This window comes from Nicotiana attenuata, chromosome 3 (assembly GCF_001879085.1).
Source record: "Nicotiana attenuata strain UT chromosome 3, NIATTr2, whole genome shotgun sequence".
Classification (NCBI taxonomy): Eukaryota; Viridiplantae; Streptophyta; class Magnoliopsida; order Solanales; family Solanaceae; genus Nicotiana; species Nicotiana attenuata.
In genome coordinates this window covers 65,443,986-65,461,982 of record NC_031991.1, presented here as the reverse complement: position 1 = coordinate 65,461,982, position 17,997 = coordinate 65,443,986, and the positions used below count along the sequence as shown (strand labels likewise).

At 39.1% G+C, this 17,997-nt stretch overlaps 1 protein-coding gene across 1 annotated transcript; it reads right to left on the bottom strand.

The window, feature by feature from the left end:
- Nucleotides 14,034–15,311, bottom strand: LOC109224447 (acylsugar acyltransferase 3-like). The gene has a single exon (XM_019389028.1). The coding sequence runs from the start codon at nucleotides 15,309–15,311 to the stop codon at nucleotides 14,034–14,036; it is 1,278 nt and encodes a 425-aa protein (XP_019244573.1).

Genomic DNA, 17,997 nt, shown 5'->3' with positions numbered 1-17,997 from the left:
GGGTTTTTGATCGAATGCGTAATTCGGAAGTTCTTAAGAAACTTAGGCTTGAATTCGATGTGATTTGATGGTTTTAGCGTTGTTTGATGTGTTTTGAGGATGGGTACAAGTTTGAATGAGGTTTTAGGATGTGTTGGTGTTTTTGGTTGAGGTCCCGAGGGCCTCGGGGTGAATTCGAGTGATTAAACGAGAGTTTTTAAAGTTGCTTCAGGTCTGTTGCTGCTGTCATCTGGTATTTCCGCTTCTGCGAAAATGGACCGCAGAAGCGGTACCGTAGAAGCGGGTGAGGGGCCGCAGAAGCGGTCAGACATGGACTAGCGTAATTCCGCATAAGAGGAAGTTGGTCGCTTCAGCGGGTCCGCATAAGCGGATAGTTTACCACAGAAGCGGTTTTGAGAGAACCGCAGAAGCGGTGGTTGAATCGCATAAGCGAAGAGGCGGTTTTTAAGTGAAAACTGCTTAAGCGGATTTTTGGCCGCAGAAGCGGTCCCGCATAAGCGGTAGCGGGACCGCAGAAGCGAAATTCGCTGGTAACAGAAGGGTTTTAAATGTTAAATTTCATCCGCGAGCAAGGGGTAGTTTTCACCATTTTTAAGCGACTTGGAGAGCTTTGGGCGAGGATTTTCGAGGGTTTTGACTGAGAATCAATTGGAGGTAAGTCTCTTGGCCTAATTACTCGATTTTATGGTAAATTTATCATAGAGATCAGTAGAATTTCATCAAAAACGGGTCAAGCTAGGGCTTGGAAAGCTGTGATGTAAAAATGGAATTTGGAGGGTCAAACGAGCTCCGATTTTGGTAAATTTTATATGTACGGACTCGTGGCGAGACGAGGAATCCGGTGATGTAAATTTCATAATTTTTCGAGAAGTGGGCCCGGGGCTCGGGTTTTGCCAACTTCGTGAATTTTGGTGTTTTTCGAGTCTTTTCGATTGGGTTATGTTTCTTTAGCCTATTGTAATGTATTCGTTGTGATTTTAATCAGATTCGGCGTGCGAAGAGGTTGATTCGAAAGGCAAAGGCATAGCGAGCTAGATTTGTGGCCGGCTTGAGGTGAGTAATAGATGTAGATGATGACCTGAGGGTTTGAAACCCCGGTATATCACATTGTGACGCTATATTGAGGCGAGACACGTACTCTATGACGAGTGCGGGGTCGATTGTGACTGGGGATTTGACCTAGTCCGTTCCGATTGATGTTCGTACTGTGTTCTTGACTAGAAATTGGTAGTAATCATCCTACTTGGATTTTATGAATATGTTGGGGCTTTGTGCCTATCATTTGCATCCTTCAGGGATCCTTATCACTCTTTCCATGATGCTTAGCATATTTCATAATATCAGTCCTGAGTTAGACACTGTTTTGAAATGTTTAGTAAATAAATGAAGACTTAAACACATAGCTCTATAACTCCTAATAATTGAAACTAAAAGATGAACACTTTGACTGTGCTCGAGTGGCTTGCATGCATATATATATATATATCTGGACTGAGTATGGATCGGGCTGCACGCCGCAGCGAATGCTACGATGATATTGCGCTTGGGCTGTAGGAGCCCCTCCAGAGTCTGAACCCCCACAGTGAGCGCTGGTACCCAAATGGATCGGGCTGCGCGCCGCAACGGTCATGTGCATTGCATTGCATTAATGCATTTTATATCTATTGGCCCTAATTGTCATTGTTTGCTGCTGTTTCATCGTTTAACGTGCTGAATCGTTGACTATAGCTTTATATTGTAATATTTCGGGATTTCTTACTTTCAGCCATTATATATGTTTATTACTCACTGAGTTGGAAGTACTCACTTTACTCCCTGCACCATGTGTGCAGATTCAGGTGCTCCGGAGACTTAGTGGAGCTGTTTGCTATCTTCTTGGATTTCGGTTTAGGAGTTGTTGAGGTAGCTGCCTGACGTCCACAGGACCCGACTTCTCCCCTTTATTGCATTTGTCTTTTCCTATCCTAGACTTTCTTTATTACTATGAATATATCACTCTGTTACATTTAGAGGCTCTAGACTCGTGACTCCAGATCTATTGGGGGAATATCTGGTATATTCGTTATTGTTTTTCGTACTATTTTATCTAGTTCCAGATTGGAAACTTGATATTTTCTATTTTAATCGTATTATTTATTAACGGATTGCGTATTTGGGTTGAGAGTATTTAAATTGGTCGGGCTTGCCTAGCATTAGAGTTGGGCGCCATCACGACCGGGATTGGGGTCGTGACAACCACCTCCTCGCCGGCCCCCACGACCCCGTAGGGCACCCCTGCCTCGTGGGACAACCCTGCCTCGTGGGGCAGCCCTGGCTCGTGCCTGTCCCCTCGGGCGTGCGACAGGCCTACCCCGATGGTAGTTCTTTGGCGCCACATAACTAGGGACGTGATCTAAGCGCACGCCCTCTCTAGCTCGATGCAGTTTTCGGGCAGCCAGCTCTATCACCTGCCGGCCATACTCCTGTAAAGCGACCGTAGGATTGCCGGCATGCTCCTGCATCTGAAGTTCCAAATGGTGGACTAAATGTAGACCAATAGCCTGCACAACATGTAAAATATAAAATAAAGAACGCTATATCAATATTCAATAAGTAAGTAAGAATACCAAATAACATACCAGTATCTCGTGCCTCCCGGCGTATGGAACGTACCGACCGCCAGCTCGATGGTTGGGGTTCCTGACGAAAAGTCGGGTAACGCCGTACCAGGGCATATACTCATGCTCAGTATCCGGCAGACTCGGTAAGGAGGGGGGCGAAATCAGGTCAGCTCGCCGGTCCCGTGTATCGATCTGCTGCTCTAGCCATGCCAAAAATTCGTTGTCCACCCTGGTCTGATCATCCCGCTGGTAATGTGTGGTCACCCAGGTGGGCGTGGGCGGTACGAGCTACGGCCTGCCAAACCGGCAAAGTCCCCGCTCAGTGGCATGATGCTCCACAATATCAAGGCAGAACAGCGGGACGGAAGCGCACCGCAGAAGTCGGCCGGTCGAGCAATACTCGGGCAAGCCAGCTATCATCTCGTCGCTGTATGGCATCCAGATGAACTATTAAGGAAGAACAGAAAAAGTCAGTATACGGAACTTGTGTTTGAAGCAATGACAACTAAACTTAGATATAGATTTACCTGTGCGCCATCCAGCAAATCCAATATATCTCTGCACAAGGAGAGATTATTATGAGCCTCGTTCTCGCGCATATGTCCCCGTCGGAGTACCCACATCCTAGCTAGAGGGAGCAACTCCGGTGGTACAACCGGAGCTAATGGTCGTAGAGGTGGCTAGAACTGCAGAAACCGCTCCCAGGCCCAAACCTAACATAACAACTTGACATCAAATTTAATTTATATTTTTACTAGGTATGTTAAAATGAATACAATATTGGAATATGTTGTCACATGTAGTAGGGGCAAGAATCCAGCAACCTCACACTGGGTGCCCATGCTCGCTCAGCACATGCATCTGTACAAGAAGGCGAGAACAGCAGATCCCCAGCTATACTGGGGTAAATCATCTAGCCGCTCAAGATGATGAAGAAATCTCAAGCTGACTAGGTTTCCCGAAGTGATTGGGAACAAGACCTCTCCAAACAACAACAGTAGAAGCAACCTCGTATACCGGTCAACATGATAATCCAGTATATCGTCATCGATCTGAGGATGCATCTCCTCCAACCACAGTCGAATAGTCGTCAATGGAAAATGACTGGCCCCATGCAGTACAGTCTCATCCTATGGCCAGAAAGCAGTGAGGCGCTGCAGCGTGTCCAGGTACATACCACGTGTCATCTCCCTCATGTCTTGCGGTAGTGAAATGGCATGTCCATCAACGGGCAGCCCATACAAAACCTCCATGTCGTGCAGTGTGACGGTGGCCTCGCCAATGGGCAGGTGGAAAGTGTGCGTCTCCGGCCTCCATTGCTCTATCAAGGCCATGATCAGAGACCAATCAAGCTACAGCCGCCCGATCTCAATCATATGGTAGAAACCAATGGCCCTCATGCGCGCGACTACACGGGCATGGAGAACTCTGCCATGCAGAAAGTCCCACATGTCGTCCACTCTCCTGGCGCGAAAAGCCTGGGTCAGTAACGCACCCTCCCATATGTGGGCTGACCTATGGTCGCCCTGTAACAAGAGTAGCTCATCGCTAAAAGGTCCGGGATGAATAGGCGGCGCCTCCATATCATGTACTGTAAATTAAACAACATTAATTACATGTTAGTTTTATAATTAAATATTGACATATGGGTTCCAGACTCGATATTTGGAGCCCAGTAGCACCAATTCTTCGATGTGTTAGTTTTATTATAATTTTATATGTTTGTTTTTGGATTAAATAATTATAATTTATAATTAAATATTGACATATGGGTTCCAGACTCGATATTTGGAGTCCAGTAGCACCAATTCTTCGATGTGTTAGTTTTATTATAATTTTATATGTTTGTTTTTGGATTAAATAATTAATATTTTATAATTAAATATTAACATATGGGTTCCGGGCTCGATATTTGGAGCCTAGTAGCACCAATTCTTCGATGTGATAGTTTTATTATAATTTTATATGTTTATTTTGGATTAAATAATTAAAATTTTATAATTAAATATTGACATATGGATTCCAGGCTCGATATTTGCGGCCAAGTAGCACCAATTCTTCAATGTGTTAGTTTTATTATAATTTTATATGTTTGTTTTTGGATTAAATAATTAAAATTTTATAATTAAATATTGACATATGGTTCCAGGCTCGATATTTGGAGCCCAGTAGCACCAATTCTTCGATGTGTTAGTTTTATTATAATTTTATATGTTTGTTTTTGGATTAAATAATTAAATTTTTATAATTAAATATTAACATATGGGTTCCAGGCTTGATATTTGCGGCCCAGTAGCACCAATTTATCCTAAATTCTTCTATGTGTTAGTTTTGTAATTTTATGTGTTAGTTTTATAATTTAATATGTTTGTTTGTAAATTAAATAATTAATTTTTATAATTATACAATATTTAATTATTAAATATTCATATGGGTTCTAGGCTCGATATTTGCGGCCCAATAAAACAAAATATATATTGACTATAATTGGACAAAGTTTGTGTTTGATCTATCAGTTATTTGGCGTATTTTTGAGTATACTTAAACTACAGGAAAACTACGCTAAAAGGCACTACATTTTACTACGCTAAAAGGCACTACATTTATTACGCTAAAAGGCAATACATTATACTACGTTAAAAGACAGTACATTTTACTACGTTAAAAGGCATTATGTTTTACTACCCTAAAAGGCACTACATTTTACGATGCTAAAAGGCATTATATTTTACTACCCTAAAAGGCACTGTATTACTAGTATTTAAGCACAAAAATAATTTAAACCAAACAAAACACAACAAATACATTGTAATCACAAAAATACACATAAAACATTAATAGTAATTTATTAACATTTTTATTAACAAATAATAACGATTTCACAATTATATTAGATTTTTTTACAACATTAATATCTTAGTCCGGATAAAAATAATATACCAATTTAATCGCAAAAAACACAAAACAACATACAACACATTCAAAACAACTAATATGCATTTTTATACGAGTTTTAACAAAAACTAAGTTGGAATACATCGATTTAAGGTTTTTGGAAAGTTGAATATTTGGCGATTTGAAGCCGAAACGAGCAACCCACAACGAAATAATGCCTTAGCTAGGATGTGGGACCTAGAATCTTTACTTTTTGTGGGACAGGTGGGATCCACACNGTTTTTGTTGTAGGGAGGGGGGGCGATTTCTTTTATAAGAGAGAACGTTGGGCTGTAACGACCCGGCCGGTCGTTTCATGAGTTACCGCTTCATTTCTCCCATTTCTGCTTCTTTATGTGTTATTCAGCTTCATTTCATTGTATCGTGTCGGTAGGTTTGGGTTTGGAGTATTATGAGACACTTAGTCTCTTAAGTTGGCCTTTTAGTTGGAAAAGTCAACCGGAAGTTGACTTGTGTGAAAACGATCTCGGAATTTGGTTTTTATGGTTCGGATAGCTTTGTTAGGTGATTTGGGACTTGGGAGCGTGATCGGAATGTATTTTGGAGGTTCGAAGTAAATTTAGGCTTGAATTGGCGAAAGTGGAATTTTGGCGTTTTCCGGTTGATAGTGGAAATTTTGATATTGGGGTCGGAATGGAATTCCGGAAGTAGTAGTAGGTCAGTTGTGTCATTTGTGACGTGTGTGCAAATTTTCAGGTCATTCGGACGAGGTTTGATGGACTTTTTGATCGAATGCGGAATTCGGAAGTTTTGGAATCCTTAGGCTTGAATCCGAGGGTGTTTTGATGATTCGATGTTGTTTTAAGTGTTCTGAAGATTGGTATAAGTTTGAATATTGGTATATGACTTGTTCTTACTTTTGGTTGAGGTCCCGGGGGCCTCGGGGTAATTTTGGATGGTTATCGGGAAGTTGGAAGTTAGAATTTGCAGCTGAAGCTGCTGAGTTTCTGTCATAACCGCACCTGCGGGTTGGGGACCGCAGGTGCGAGATCGCAGAAGCATTAGAGAAGCCGCAGGTGCGGCCGTGTGCTAGAAGATCAGAAGGCGCAGGTGCGGAAGGTTGGACGCACCTGCGAGACCGCAGGTGCGGTAGGTGAGGCGCCGGTGCGGTCCCAGGACCTTAAGTGAAAACCGTAGAAGCGGTTGGTTTGGCCGCAGAAGCCATATCGCAGGAGCGGAAAAAGGACCGCAGGTGCGAAATCCTTGGGTCAGAAAGTATATAAGTTCTCCTTCGTGAAATTTGAGTTGTTCTCTACCATTTTTATCCAGGATTGAAGCTTTTTGGGAGATTTTGAGGAGGGAATCAAGGGGGTTTTCATTGAGGTGAGTTTCTTGGACCTAAAACTCGATTCTATGATGATTTTTAATTGTTTAAGCATGAAATTTATGAGATTGAGGGTGAAAATTGGGGGTTTAGGGTTTGAAATTGGAGACTTTGATTTAGGGATTTGAGGGGTGTTTGTGGTCGAACTTTGATGTTCTTGGTATGTATGGACTCGTGGGAGGATAAGGATTCTATTGATGTAATTTTTATCGAATTTCGAGACGTGGGCCCAAGGGTCGGGTTGGACCAGTTTCGGGATTTTTGATATAATTTAATTATTTTCGCATGGGCTTCGTTCCCTTAGCATGTATTGACGTTATGATTCTGATTTTGGATAGATTCGACGCGAGTTGAGGCCGAGTCGAGAGGCAAGGGCGTCGCGGAGTAGTATTTCACTCGGTTTGAGGTAAGTAATGATTGTAAATCTAGACCTGAGGGTATGAAACCCCGGAATTTCGTACTGTTTTGATAAATGGGGTGACGCACATGCTATGTGACGGGCGTGTGGGCGTGCACCCATAGGGATTGTGACTTGGTCCGTCCCATGGCGACTATATAGTTGCATATTTTGATATATTGTATATGATATACACGTGTTTAGAAATTGGTTAGTTAACTTGGGCTGAATGCCATGTTTGGGGCCTTTGTGCCGACCTGTTTAGACCCTTAGGGGTATTTTACTACTTTCCTCACACTGTTTTGATTTGAAAGCATATCCTCAGTCATGATATTACCTGTTTATTGTTGATTCGGTTTCATTACTCCATTTTTCAATATAAGAAAATGGTTTGGGCTGAGTTTCCTTGATCTTTACTGAAATGCCCGAGTGGCTGTGAGGGTAATGACTGAAATATATATATATATCGCTGCGGCGTGCAGCCCGATCCATATATATATATATATATATATATATATATATATATATATATATATATATATATATATATATATATATATATATATATATATTTGCATCAGGCTGCGCGCCACAACGATATGACGCTTGGGCTGTAGGAGCCCCTCTGGAGTCTGTACACCCCCAGTAAGCGTAGCCGACTATATATTACGGATCGGGCTACACGCCACAACGGTTATTATTATTATTATGAGATATCTATTGAACTGGAGTGCTGAGTGTGAGTACTGATTGACGAGCGACTCAGAGGCTTGCCCGAGAGGCTCTACTTATGAGTGATACCTTGCCCGAGGGGCTTGTTTATGACATTTTTCTGCTTTCACTCCTCTTTATTACTGAGCCTCTATTGAAAAATGTTCAATAAATATTTTTAAAGGATTTTAATTGAAACTGGAGTTTTACGAGATAATTGGCTATTGAACTGCAGATTCTGACTTGATATTTCTGCTGAACTTTTCTTGATAAATATGCATATGATTTTAAATGCTCGTCACTGCACTCAGACTTTATTTACTTTAGTTACTTACTGAGTTGGCGTACTCACGTTACTCCTTGCACCTTGTGTGCAGATCCAGGTGCCCGAGCATCAGAGTGAGAGCTTCCAGCACTCTCAGAGTCTATCCGGAGATCGCAAGGTAGCTGCACGGCGTTCGCAGCCCTGCCTTCCTCCTTCCTATCTTAGTACCTTGTATTTTCAGACTTATCATGTATTATTCAGACAGTGTTGGGTTGTACTTGAGGCTCTTGACTAGTGACACCAGATTCGGGCTGTGTTGATATATTTTCGTACTTATTCCGCATATTTCTTTAATATGTTAAAAATTGAAAGCTTTAAGACTTAATATGTCTAGAAAAGTGATTTATAAATGATTTCCGCATTGTTCGTGTTGCTTTTGGCTGGCTTAATACTGTGACAGGCGCCATCACGACCAAGGTATTTGGGGTTGTGACAAGCAGTGGGGAAAGTGAAGGGAAATAAAACTTTTATATATAAAGCGCGGTACCCGTCTTTTCAAATCCCAGTAAATCGCGGTATATAACCGCGTTATATATAGAAAAGTAACTTTTTTTTGTACACGGTAAAAACGTATTTTGAGTCAAAAACAACAACATTTAGGTTTCGGACTCAAGGAATAAGTCTGAGTTATTTTGATCCCTACACCTACCCCCCCCCCCCCCCACCCCCACACACACACCCATCCCTGATGCAAAAGTACTTACTATGTTTGCTATCTCCAGATACATTCAGCTTTTCAAGTTCCAATAATGGTGCAATGGCTGACTACAGAGAAATAAAGCTGACTGCATAAGAACAAAGTAAAAGAACAGACAAATAGGGGAAGTTTTATGTATCTTACAATAATTTTCCTTAATCAAAAGGACATTTTTTCACATATCCTTCGCCAATTGCATATACAAATGAAAAGTAGATTTTATGATTCCAACTAATTTCTGATTTTTTGTTTAGTAATGAAAGACTGGTCATGAGGTCTGAAGTCATTTCATCAAATCTAAAGATTGACACTCTTCATAAATTGAACACAAGAAGAACAGTAAAAATAGTAGAGATCAAGCTCTTTAACATAAATGTTTTACATTTTATTTTTCTTTCCTTTAGTAGGCATTAACAACGTGATTCCTCCAGTGACATCATCACGTTATGTTGAAAGTTCAAAAAAGGATTTTAAGTTATAAGGGGCTACGACATCCGGAGTTCCATTCCACAGTAATTCAGCGTAACATTGGTAGGCCAGCTCAATGGGATGATTAGAGTCGAAAAACAAGTAATCTTTCATATTTACACATAACTCGTACTGTTTTACCTGCCTCTTGCCTCCACAACTGATAATCTCTTGATATGGATGGACCCCTCCCCCGACAAGCCTTTGATGTCTTAAAACATAAACAAAACAAAATCGTTGTTAAATTTAAGACTAACGACTTCATACAGTTCCAATTACGGTCCGGATCTTAAGGTTTAAACCTTCATTTAGGGACCAAGTGTCCCAAACACTTCTAAAAATCAAAACGAAACCTCCCGCCAAATCACAATAGCAGAAATAGATACAGGGGAAGCAGTTAATAGGGGATCGGGGCTCTAACTCTCAAAACGACCAGCCGATCGTTACACACAACTGAACTCCACTATTTTTTCGGTGAATTCCGCTACTGTATTCATGACCACGATAGCGCGAATAGAGCGACTACAGTCGCGTAATAACTAAGTAATAGCTATAGGAAGTAATTATGTATATGGTAGCTGTGGGAAGTTAATAACCACTAAACCATGTTTGGGCACATGGGCCTTGTGAAAGGATGTCTGCTATTGGATGGAATAGCTAAGTAAAACTACATAGTATAGCCTCTATCAAAAGTAATAGGCGGCAAAATATAATTTTTTTGTATATTAGTGTCTAATATACATAAATATACATTACTTTATACATAATTAATATAATTTTTTTTGTATATTTGACTTACGAATATAATTATTTTTGATCGACGAGCCAAATGTATAGTTTGCCCGATTACTTATCGCTCAAGCTCAAGCCCAATGTCTCAGAGACATGACCTAGTTAATACAGTAATTTCTAAAACCTATTATTTAACGAGTGAGGTTTATTTTAGTGGCAGAGCACCTCCCCCACCCTCCATAGGCCGGAGGGTTGGGCATATTGAGTTATTTCCACTTAGCTATATGTTGTTGAAAAGCGGGAATTGAGCCAAAACAAATAAATTGAACACGATACTTCAAATGTCAATTTATTTGGTGTATTACTTCTTTTATTGTAAAAGTAGAGAAAACAATCTTATATGAAGAATTATAATTTATATACGTAGAATAAAATAACCCTACAATACACTTTCATCGATGCGTTCCATTCTTTGTTTCATGTGACGACCCGGCCGGTCGTTTTAAGAATTAACGCCCCGATCCCCTATTAACTGCATTTCCCGTGTCTGTTTCTGCTATTGTAAGTTGCCGGGAGGATTTATTTGGAGTTTCGGAGAGTTTTGGGACACTTAGTCCCTAAATGAGAGTTTAACTTTTAGAATTTGGACCGTAGTCGGAACAGTGTGAAGACGGACTTGGAATGAAATTTCGTTGGTTCCGTTAGCTCCGTTGGGTGATTTCGGGTTTAGGAGCGTGTTCGGATTGTGTTTTGGAGGTCCGTAGCTCATTTAGGCTTGAAATGCCGAAAGTTGAATTTTGGAAGTTTCCGGTTCGATAGTGAGATTTTGATATCGGGGTCAGAATGGAATTCCGGGAGTTGGAGTAGCTCCGTAGTGTTGAATGTGACGTGTGTGCAAAATTTCAGGTCATTTGGACGAGGTTTGATAGACTTTTTGATCGAAAGCGTAAATTGAGAGTTTTTGAAGTTCTAGGCTTTAATCCATGGTTAATTAGATGTTTCGATGTTGTTTTAGGTGTTTTAAGGATTGGTATAAGTTTGGATAGTGGTATATGACTTGTTCGTACTTTTGGTTGAGGTCCCGAGGCCTCGGGATGATTTCGGATGGTTGACGGAGAGTTAGGCATTTGGAGTTGGCAGCTGAAGCTGTGTTTCCTGTCATAACCGCACCTGCGTGTGTAGGACCCCAGGTGCGACGCCGCAAAAGCGGCTATGTGATCGCAGAAGCGAGATTGGCCAGGCTCCAGCAAATCGCAGGTGCGAAATGGCCAACGCACCTGTGAGACCGCAGGTGCGGTAAAGGAGCCGCAGGTGCAAAAATTTAGCTTTAATGAAACGTCGCAGATGCGACTTGTGTTCCGCAGTAGCGGGACCGCTGGTGCGGTCCCAGAGCCGCAGATGCGGTTTCACTAGTCAGAAAAGGGGTAGAATCGAGGGTTTAGTTCAAAAGTTAGAAAAATTGATTGGGTGCTCGGGAGAGGGCGATTTTGGGAGAATTTTGAAGAGGAAATCAGTGGGTAATAATTCCTTATCCCTTTCTAGTTGTATTCCATTATTCTATTGTTAGTTTTATCATTTAATTTTGGATTTGAGATGAAAATTGGGGAAAAATTTGGAGAAAGTTCCTAGACCTAAATTCCGAGTTTTGATTGGCAATTTGACATTGGATTTGGATAATTTTGATACTGTTAGACTCGTGAGAGTATGAGGATTTTGAAAATATAAATTTTACCCGATTCCGAGACGTGGGCCCGGAGGGCGTTTTGATTATTTTACCTAATTTCGCGTATTAGCTTAGAATTTATTTGTAGAATCAATTAATTGAAGTGTTATGTACATTATGCAATTGAATTGAATAGATTTGATCCATTTGGAGTCGAGTACTCGTGGCAAGAACGTGGTTTCGGGTTGATTTTGAGCCGGTTCGAGGTAAGTGGCTTGCCTAACCTTGTGTGGGGGAAACTCCCCCTAGGATTTGGTATTGTTGATACTTGAGATGCCTTGTACGTAAGGTGACGAGTGCGTACTTGTGCTAATTGTTGAAATATCCTGTTTTCATTCAGTAATTCTAATTGTGTTTCCTTTCCTGCTTATACTATTTGCAATGTAAGCCTGCTGTTAGCTTAGGGAACCATGTCTAATTGCCTTAATTGCTTTATTTGTTCATACTGCCTTATCTGGATTATATGTGGCATGCTAAGTTAGAAATACCTGTTTTTACCTTGATATGAAATTTGAACTGAATTGAGTATTCTTCGTGTTGCTGCTGTGTGTTTACTTTGGGACTACGGGACGGTATCCCGGGAGATCCCCCTGCTTGTTACTTTGGGACTATTGATTTGTATTCTGGGAGATCCCTTGCACCTATACTGATTTGGGCTGTAGTGCGGGATACCGAGAGATCCCCAGCACGTATATTGAGGATACTAAGAGATCCTTGGGATACCGAGAGATCCCCAGCATATATTGAGGATACTAAGAGATCCTCGGGATACTGAGAGATCCCCAGCACACATATTGAGGGTACTAAGAGATCCTCGGGATACTGAGAGATCCCCGGTTGTTAACTCTGCATTGAGCTGTATTTATTTCCGTGATTACTTTGTTTCTGTTAAAGTTGTTGTTGTTCTTCTATCCTGTGTTACTGTTTACTGTTGCACTTAAGTATACTGTCTTATTCTACACTGTTATATCTTATATTTCCTTTAACCTCAGTTGGGCCCTGACCTCCTCGTCACTACCCGACCGAGGTTAGGCTTGACACTTACTGAGTACCGCTGTGGTGTACTCATGCCCTTCCTGTGCATGTTTTTCATGTGCAAATCCAGGTACTCCCACTCAGACTTATCACGCTTGAGGCAGGGCATTTTGTAGAGATTCCGAGGTATATATGCCGCGTTCGCAGACCGAAGAGTCCCTTTCTATTCTCAGTACTAGTATAGCCCTTTTTGTATTTTCCCTTGTTGGTAGACATTCTGGAGTTAAAGCTTATTATGTAATCTTTTAGCTTGTGATTCATGGGGTTCCGGATTTTGGGAGTGTTAGATTGAGATTCTTGTACTGTTATATGTCAGACGACATCTTATACACTGTTTAACCTTGTTATCTCGGTTTTTAATTACTTTCTTCTGCAATTGTTTCTTTTTTCCGCATTTGTTAGGTTTACCTAGTCGTAGAGACTAGGAGCCGTCACGATAGTTCATGGAGAGCGGACTGGCGTCGTGACAGTTCATAACAGTGGTTTCTCACGAAGCTGACCCTAACTAGTTTGTGTCCTAGTATCAATTGTAACAATTATCAAAAGCTTGAAGAAAAAAGAAAAGAAATTGCAGAGAAAATAGGTAGAAGAAGAGAGATAAAAGGACAAGGGAGAGGAGATTTCTCGTTCAATTACTTATCATACTCTAGTCTGATACATAATATCGAGTATAAGCGATGAAAAAATAAACTAAATTCCCAAACATTCTACGTATTACAATTGTCTCCGCCTGTGTAACTAATATAACTATCAAGAACTTGATACAATTGAAACTTGTACTTAAAATTAAAATGAAATAAAAAAACTTAATAACCCTCAACTTGATGTCATGAATCAGACTTGCGGAGATTAATTGCACCTGGAGCTTGAAGATTGAATGTAGCCGTTGGGTCAGAATGACTACGTTCTATCTTCAAAAGCAAGCATGGTTCGTAACAACAACATGAGTGTATTAATTATTTCAAATGACATTATAAATTAAATAATGTGTCCAAAATTTAAAACAACTTCGTGCACATCTTTATTTAAATTGTTTAATCAACATCGACCTTCCATTTTAATTTCTTCATAGCAAAATTTCAAATTCAAGAAGCTGCTCCATCTCTCTCAAAAATGCAGACATTGTACTTTCCTCATCCAAACTTATCTGCGCTTCTATTTGATCTCCTGTCTTGTTATCATATAGCAGAAAAGTATTTCTAAATACACCGTCCGCCAAACTTATTTTATTAGGGTTACCCCATCCAAAGTCTAAATCATTTATTGGATAATTAGCCAAACTACTACACCTATACATATCAAAATCCATATCCTTAAACAACTTCCTTATTTCTTGAAATGGTCTTATTGTTGTTGAAACCAAATCTTGACCCCCTTTACACATTTTGTAGTTAGCAACGAGTTGTTCTTTTTCCTTTCTTAGCTGACTAACCAATCTTGATAAATTCATTTCTTCTTCATTATATGTAGGGACAAAAAGGGAAGAACTAAAATTTCCAGGAGTATCATCTGGCAGAGGAATAAGAGATCTTAAATTCACAGTTTGGAATAAGATAGATGGCTTGAATGAACACGAATTCACTTTCATACCACATTTATAAGTAAGTGCTGTGAGTATTTCTACCCGAGTTGGATTTTTCACTTGTGATGATTCAGAGAGGAGTGATCTTAATGTATGATTTGAAAAGACTAACCTTCTTGTAACACATTTTTGAATAGGTGGCTCATTCACAGGTTCATTTGTGGGTGGGAAAATGGACGATCCAATAAATTGAGGACACAATTTTAAGTTCGAATCACGAGCAATTGCAGCCCAGTCTTGTAAAAATTTGGATACTGTGCACATATCTCCAATTTTGTGTGATACACATGCACTTAGAGCTATTCCTCCACAATCAAATTGGTTAAATTGAACTGTGACCAACTTTCTATTAGATGTAACAACATTCCATGGTATATCCTTAGGATATACTAATTCTTTGACATTTGTATCGGGACTTTTAAGGATTTCAGACATGGGACAATCGAATCGAGCCTTGAAAAAATCAGCACCGATATCGTTGCACTCGACATGAACATTGTCTCTTAATGTACCAGCAAAAGGATAATAAGCAGATAAAGTTTTTGAAAGGGAATTCTCAATAACCTTACACATATCACTTGGTTCAATTGAGGGTGTTACTACATTGTCCTTATTTTTGGAATAGAAGAACACTAAGGGGATATATTGTGTACTATTGAATTGATCAATGAAGGAAAGCTTGTAAATTCTTTCGGAAAAAGGAGTTGGAGAGAATGGTTTGATAATTTTCTTGGATAAAGAAACTAGAGCTGAGGCAGCCATTTCTTACTGAAATTAATTGAGGATTTTCAAGATCAACAAAACCAAACATATATATTGTTGATAGAGCTGCCTGAGTATTTGTCTTAATTTTCAACCAAACCTATTGTCCATAGGAGGGAAGGCGGGAATTAGTTAAAATGTTTGTCCTTTAAATCATCTTACCAGTTTGTATTTATGTTGTTAGTAATATTTATCTTTTTATACTAAAAGAAATAAAGTGGCTGTGCAGAATTTTATTGTCAGTGAATAGAAATTTAACTCAAACTGCCTACCTACACCTGAATTTTGTTTTTGTGTGCTGAAATGGACGGTCACAACATAAGAAGGGAGCAAATATTAATAAATATCTAGATGTATGAGCTATGCTTAGTAGCTTTTACTCAAAATTTAATGAACTTGCCTAATTTCTAGCAGAAGGGGGTGGTACAAATAGCCCTTGAATATTTAAGAGTTTTGGTACAAATATTTTTAACTATATTTGTTGGAGAAATCACAAATATGATCAACTATACTTTTATTGTGGTTCTTCAAAGAGTTATTAGATAACTCAAATTTAAAATTAAATCCTTTGATTTTTTAAAGATTTGTGAATAAGAGGTGGTCCAATAGCTCATAGAAAAAAATTGATAAATGAAAGTATGAAGCCTAAAAATAACTAATGTTGAATTAGTATTTTACAACAAGCTGTCATTTGTTAGGAGAAATGCAAAAAAAAATTTTAAAAAAAAAATTAATGATAACTCATTTAGAATGTGTTTTGTCTCTACTATTTCTTCACTTTTGCTTCAACTTAGCACTTTTATCAATCTGAGTCTTAATACTATATTAAGAATTTTGTCGACTAAAAAATAATTCCATTTATATGATGAATTTAGAAAAATGGAGTCAGTTTATTTATCTAATAAGTTACTTCAAAAATTTACTAATTTGTTATTAAAGGAAAAATTTATATTTTGTTATTCAAATATTAATATAAACTCGTTCTTAGTTTTAAATATTTAACTATAATAATAAATTTATGTACTAAGCGTTATATTCTACAGCTTCATTTGTATCATTGACTTTTATCAACCACCTTTTTTTCTCTCTTTAATATATTTTTAAATACTTCCTCGTTTACTTATAGTTTTTTGGCAGAATAGCCTAATACATACTTGTACTTGCTTCGTTTTGACATCCCGTTCCTTGTATTTCACATATTTTCATCCAGACACCTTAACTTATAAAAAAAGATCTTTTAAATACCTCTGACCGTTGACCGAGCTTATCTGGCATTTATCAAGTTGAGCTGGACAAAGAGTGTAGGATACACGTACATTGCGAGCGTGGATGGGCGATTTTGATTAAAAAGAAAACTAAAAATCCAAAAAATAAATAAAAAATAAAAGAAAATGACAAAAAAGGACATTTTCAACCCGTCACCTCCTCTCTCCTTCTTCCACCCGCCATTGCCGTCGCCCTTCTCCATTACCGCTGCCACCTCTCCCTCGTCCTTCTCTTCCACCACCACCAGAATCTCATCCCTCCATAAATCGTTGTCAAATGAGATGATTTTTTACTGTTTGGGGATTCGGTTAAGCAAAATTAAACACATCAAAACTCATTTGAAGTTAAACCTTGAATATGAGAAATTGAATTTCGTTGAAGTGTATGAGTTCGAGATCTGGAGTACTATTAAATTATTGAGCCAAACTTGTGATTATATTCTTATTTGGGTCGTTGGACTGAAGTTGTTGAACACCTGTGATGTTTACTGATGAAATTAGCAGGAAAGCTCAAGATAGTAATGATTTAACTTTCAACCCAAAAATCATTACCACTAGAGAATCCATTCTCTGACAAAGAGTCCAAAAGATGAGAGATTTTTTAGATCGATTAAGACTAGGACTTGAGAAATTGGAAAAGAACGGACTCCAAAAAGATGAAAGATAATAGAGAGGGCCAGAGAAAAAGTGCAAAAAAGAAAAAGGAGACTTCATCCGGCAAAACTGTCGGAGATGGTGACGGATATTTAGAAGAAGATGAATTGGGGTTTCCAATTGAAATATTTTGTATTGAGGTGTGAGATTTCATAAAAATTTGAAATAACCTGCTAGGAAGGGACCCGCATTTTTATTTGTTAAAATCTAATTCAAAATATAATTTCCAAATTTAAATCACTGCTTTGGAGAAAAAAGGGGATATATTTAGAATTTTAATAAAATATTAATGATGATGTGGTATTAAATTATATGACATGGATCTGACATGTCCTCTATGTAAGCACGAGTAAGTAACACGCGGTGTTGGAGGTGTTTAAAATTTACTTTTTTATTAAGTGTCTGATTGAAACTTTGCGAAGTAGAGGGATCGGGATGTCAAAATCGAACAGGTAAAGGTATCTTTCAGGCTATTCTGCCTAGTTTTTTTTACTTAGTCTTGCTGTTCAACTAAGATAATTAATTATATATAATTAATTGTGTAGAATTCTATGATAAGGAATAATTCAAATAAAGAGAGATTTGGTTTTCAAAATATTTTTTTTTTGTTACCCACATTGGAGCCCGACTATATCCGGATTCGCACCGCGTAGGGCCCCTTTCGGGGGGAAGCGCTCCCTACCAAGAATTTTTTCATATCCGGGACTCGAACTCGAGACCTCTGGTTAAGGGAGGAGCAGTCTCATCCACTGCACCACATCCTTTGG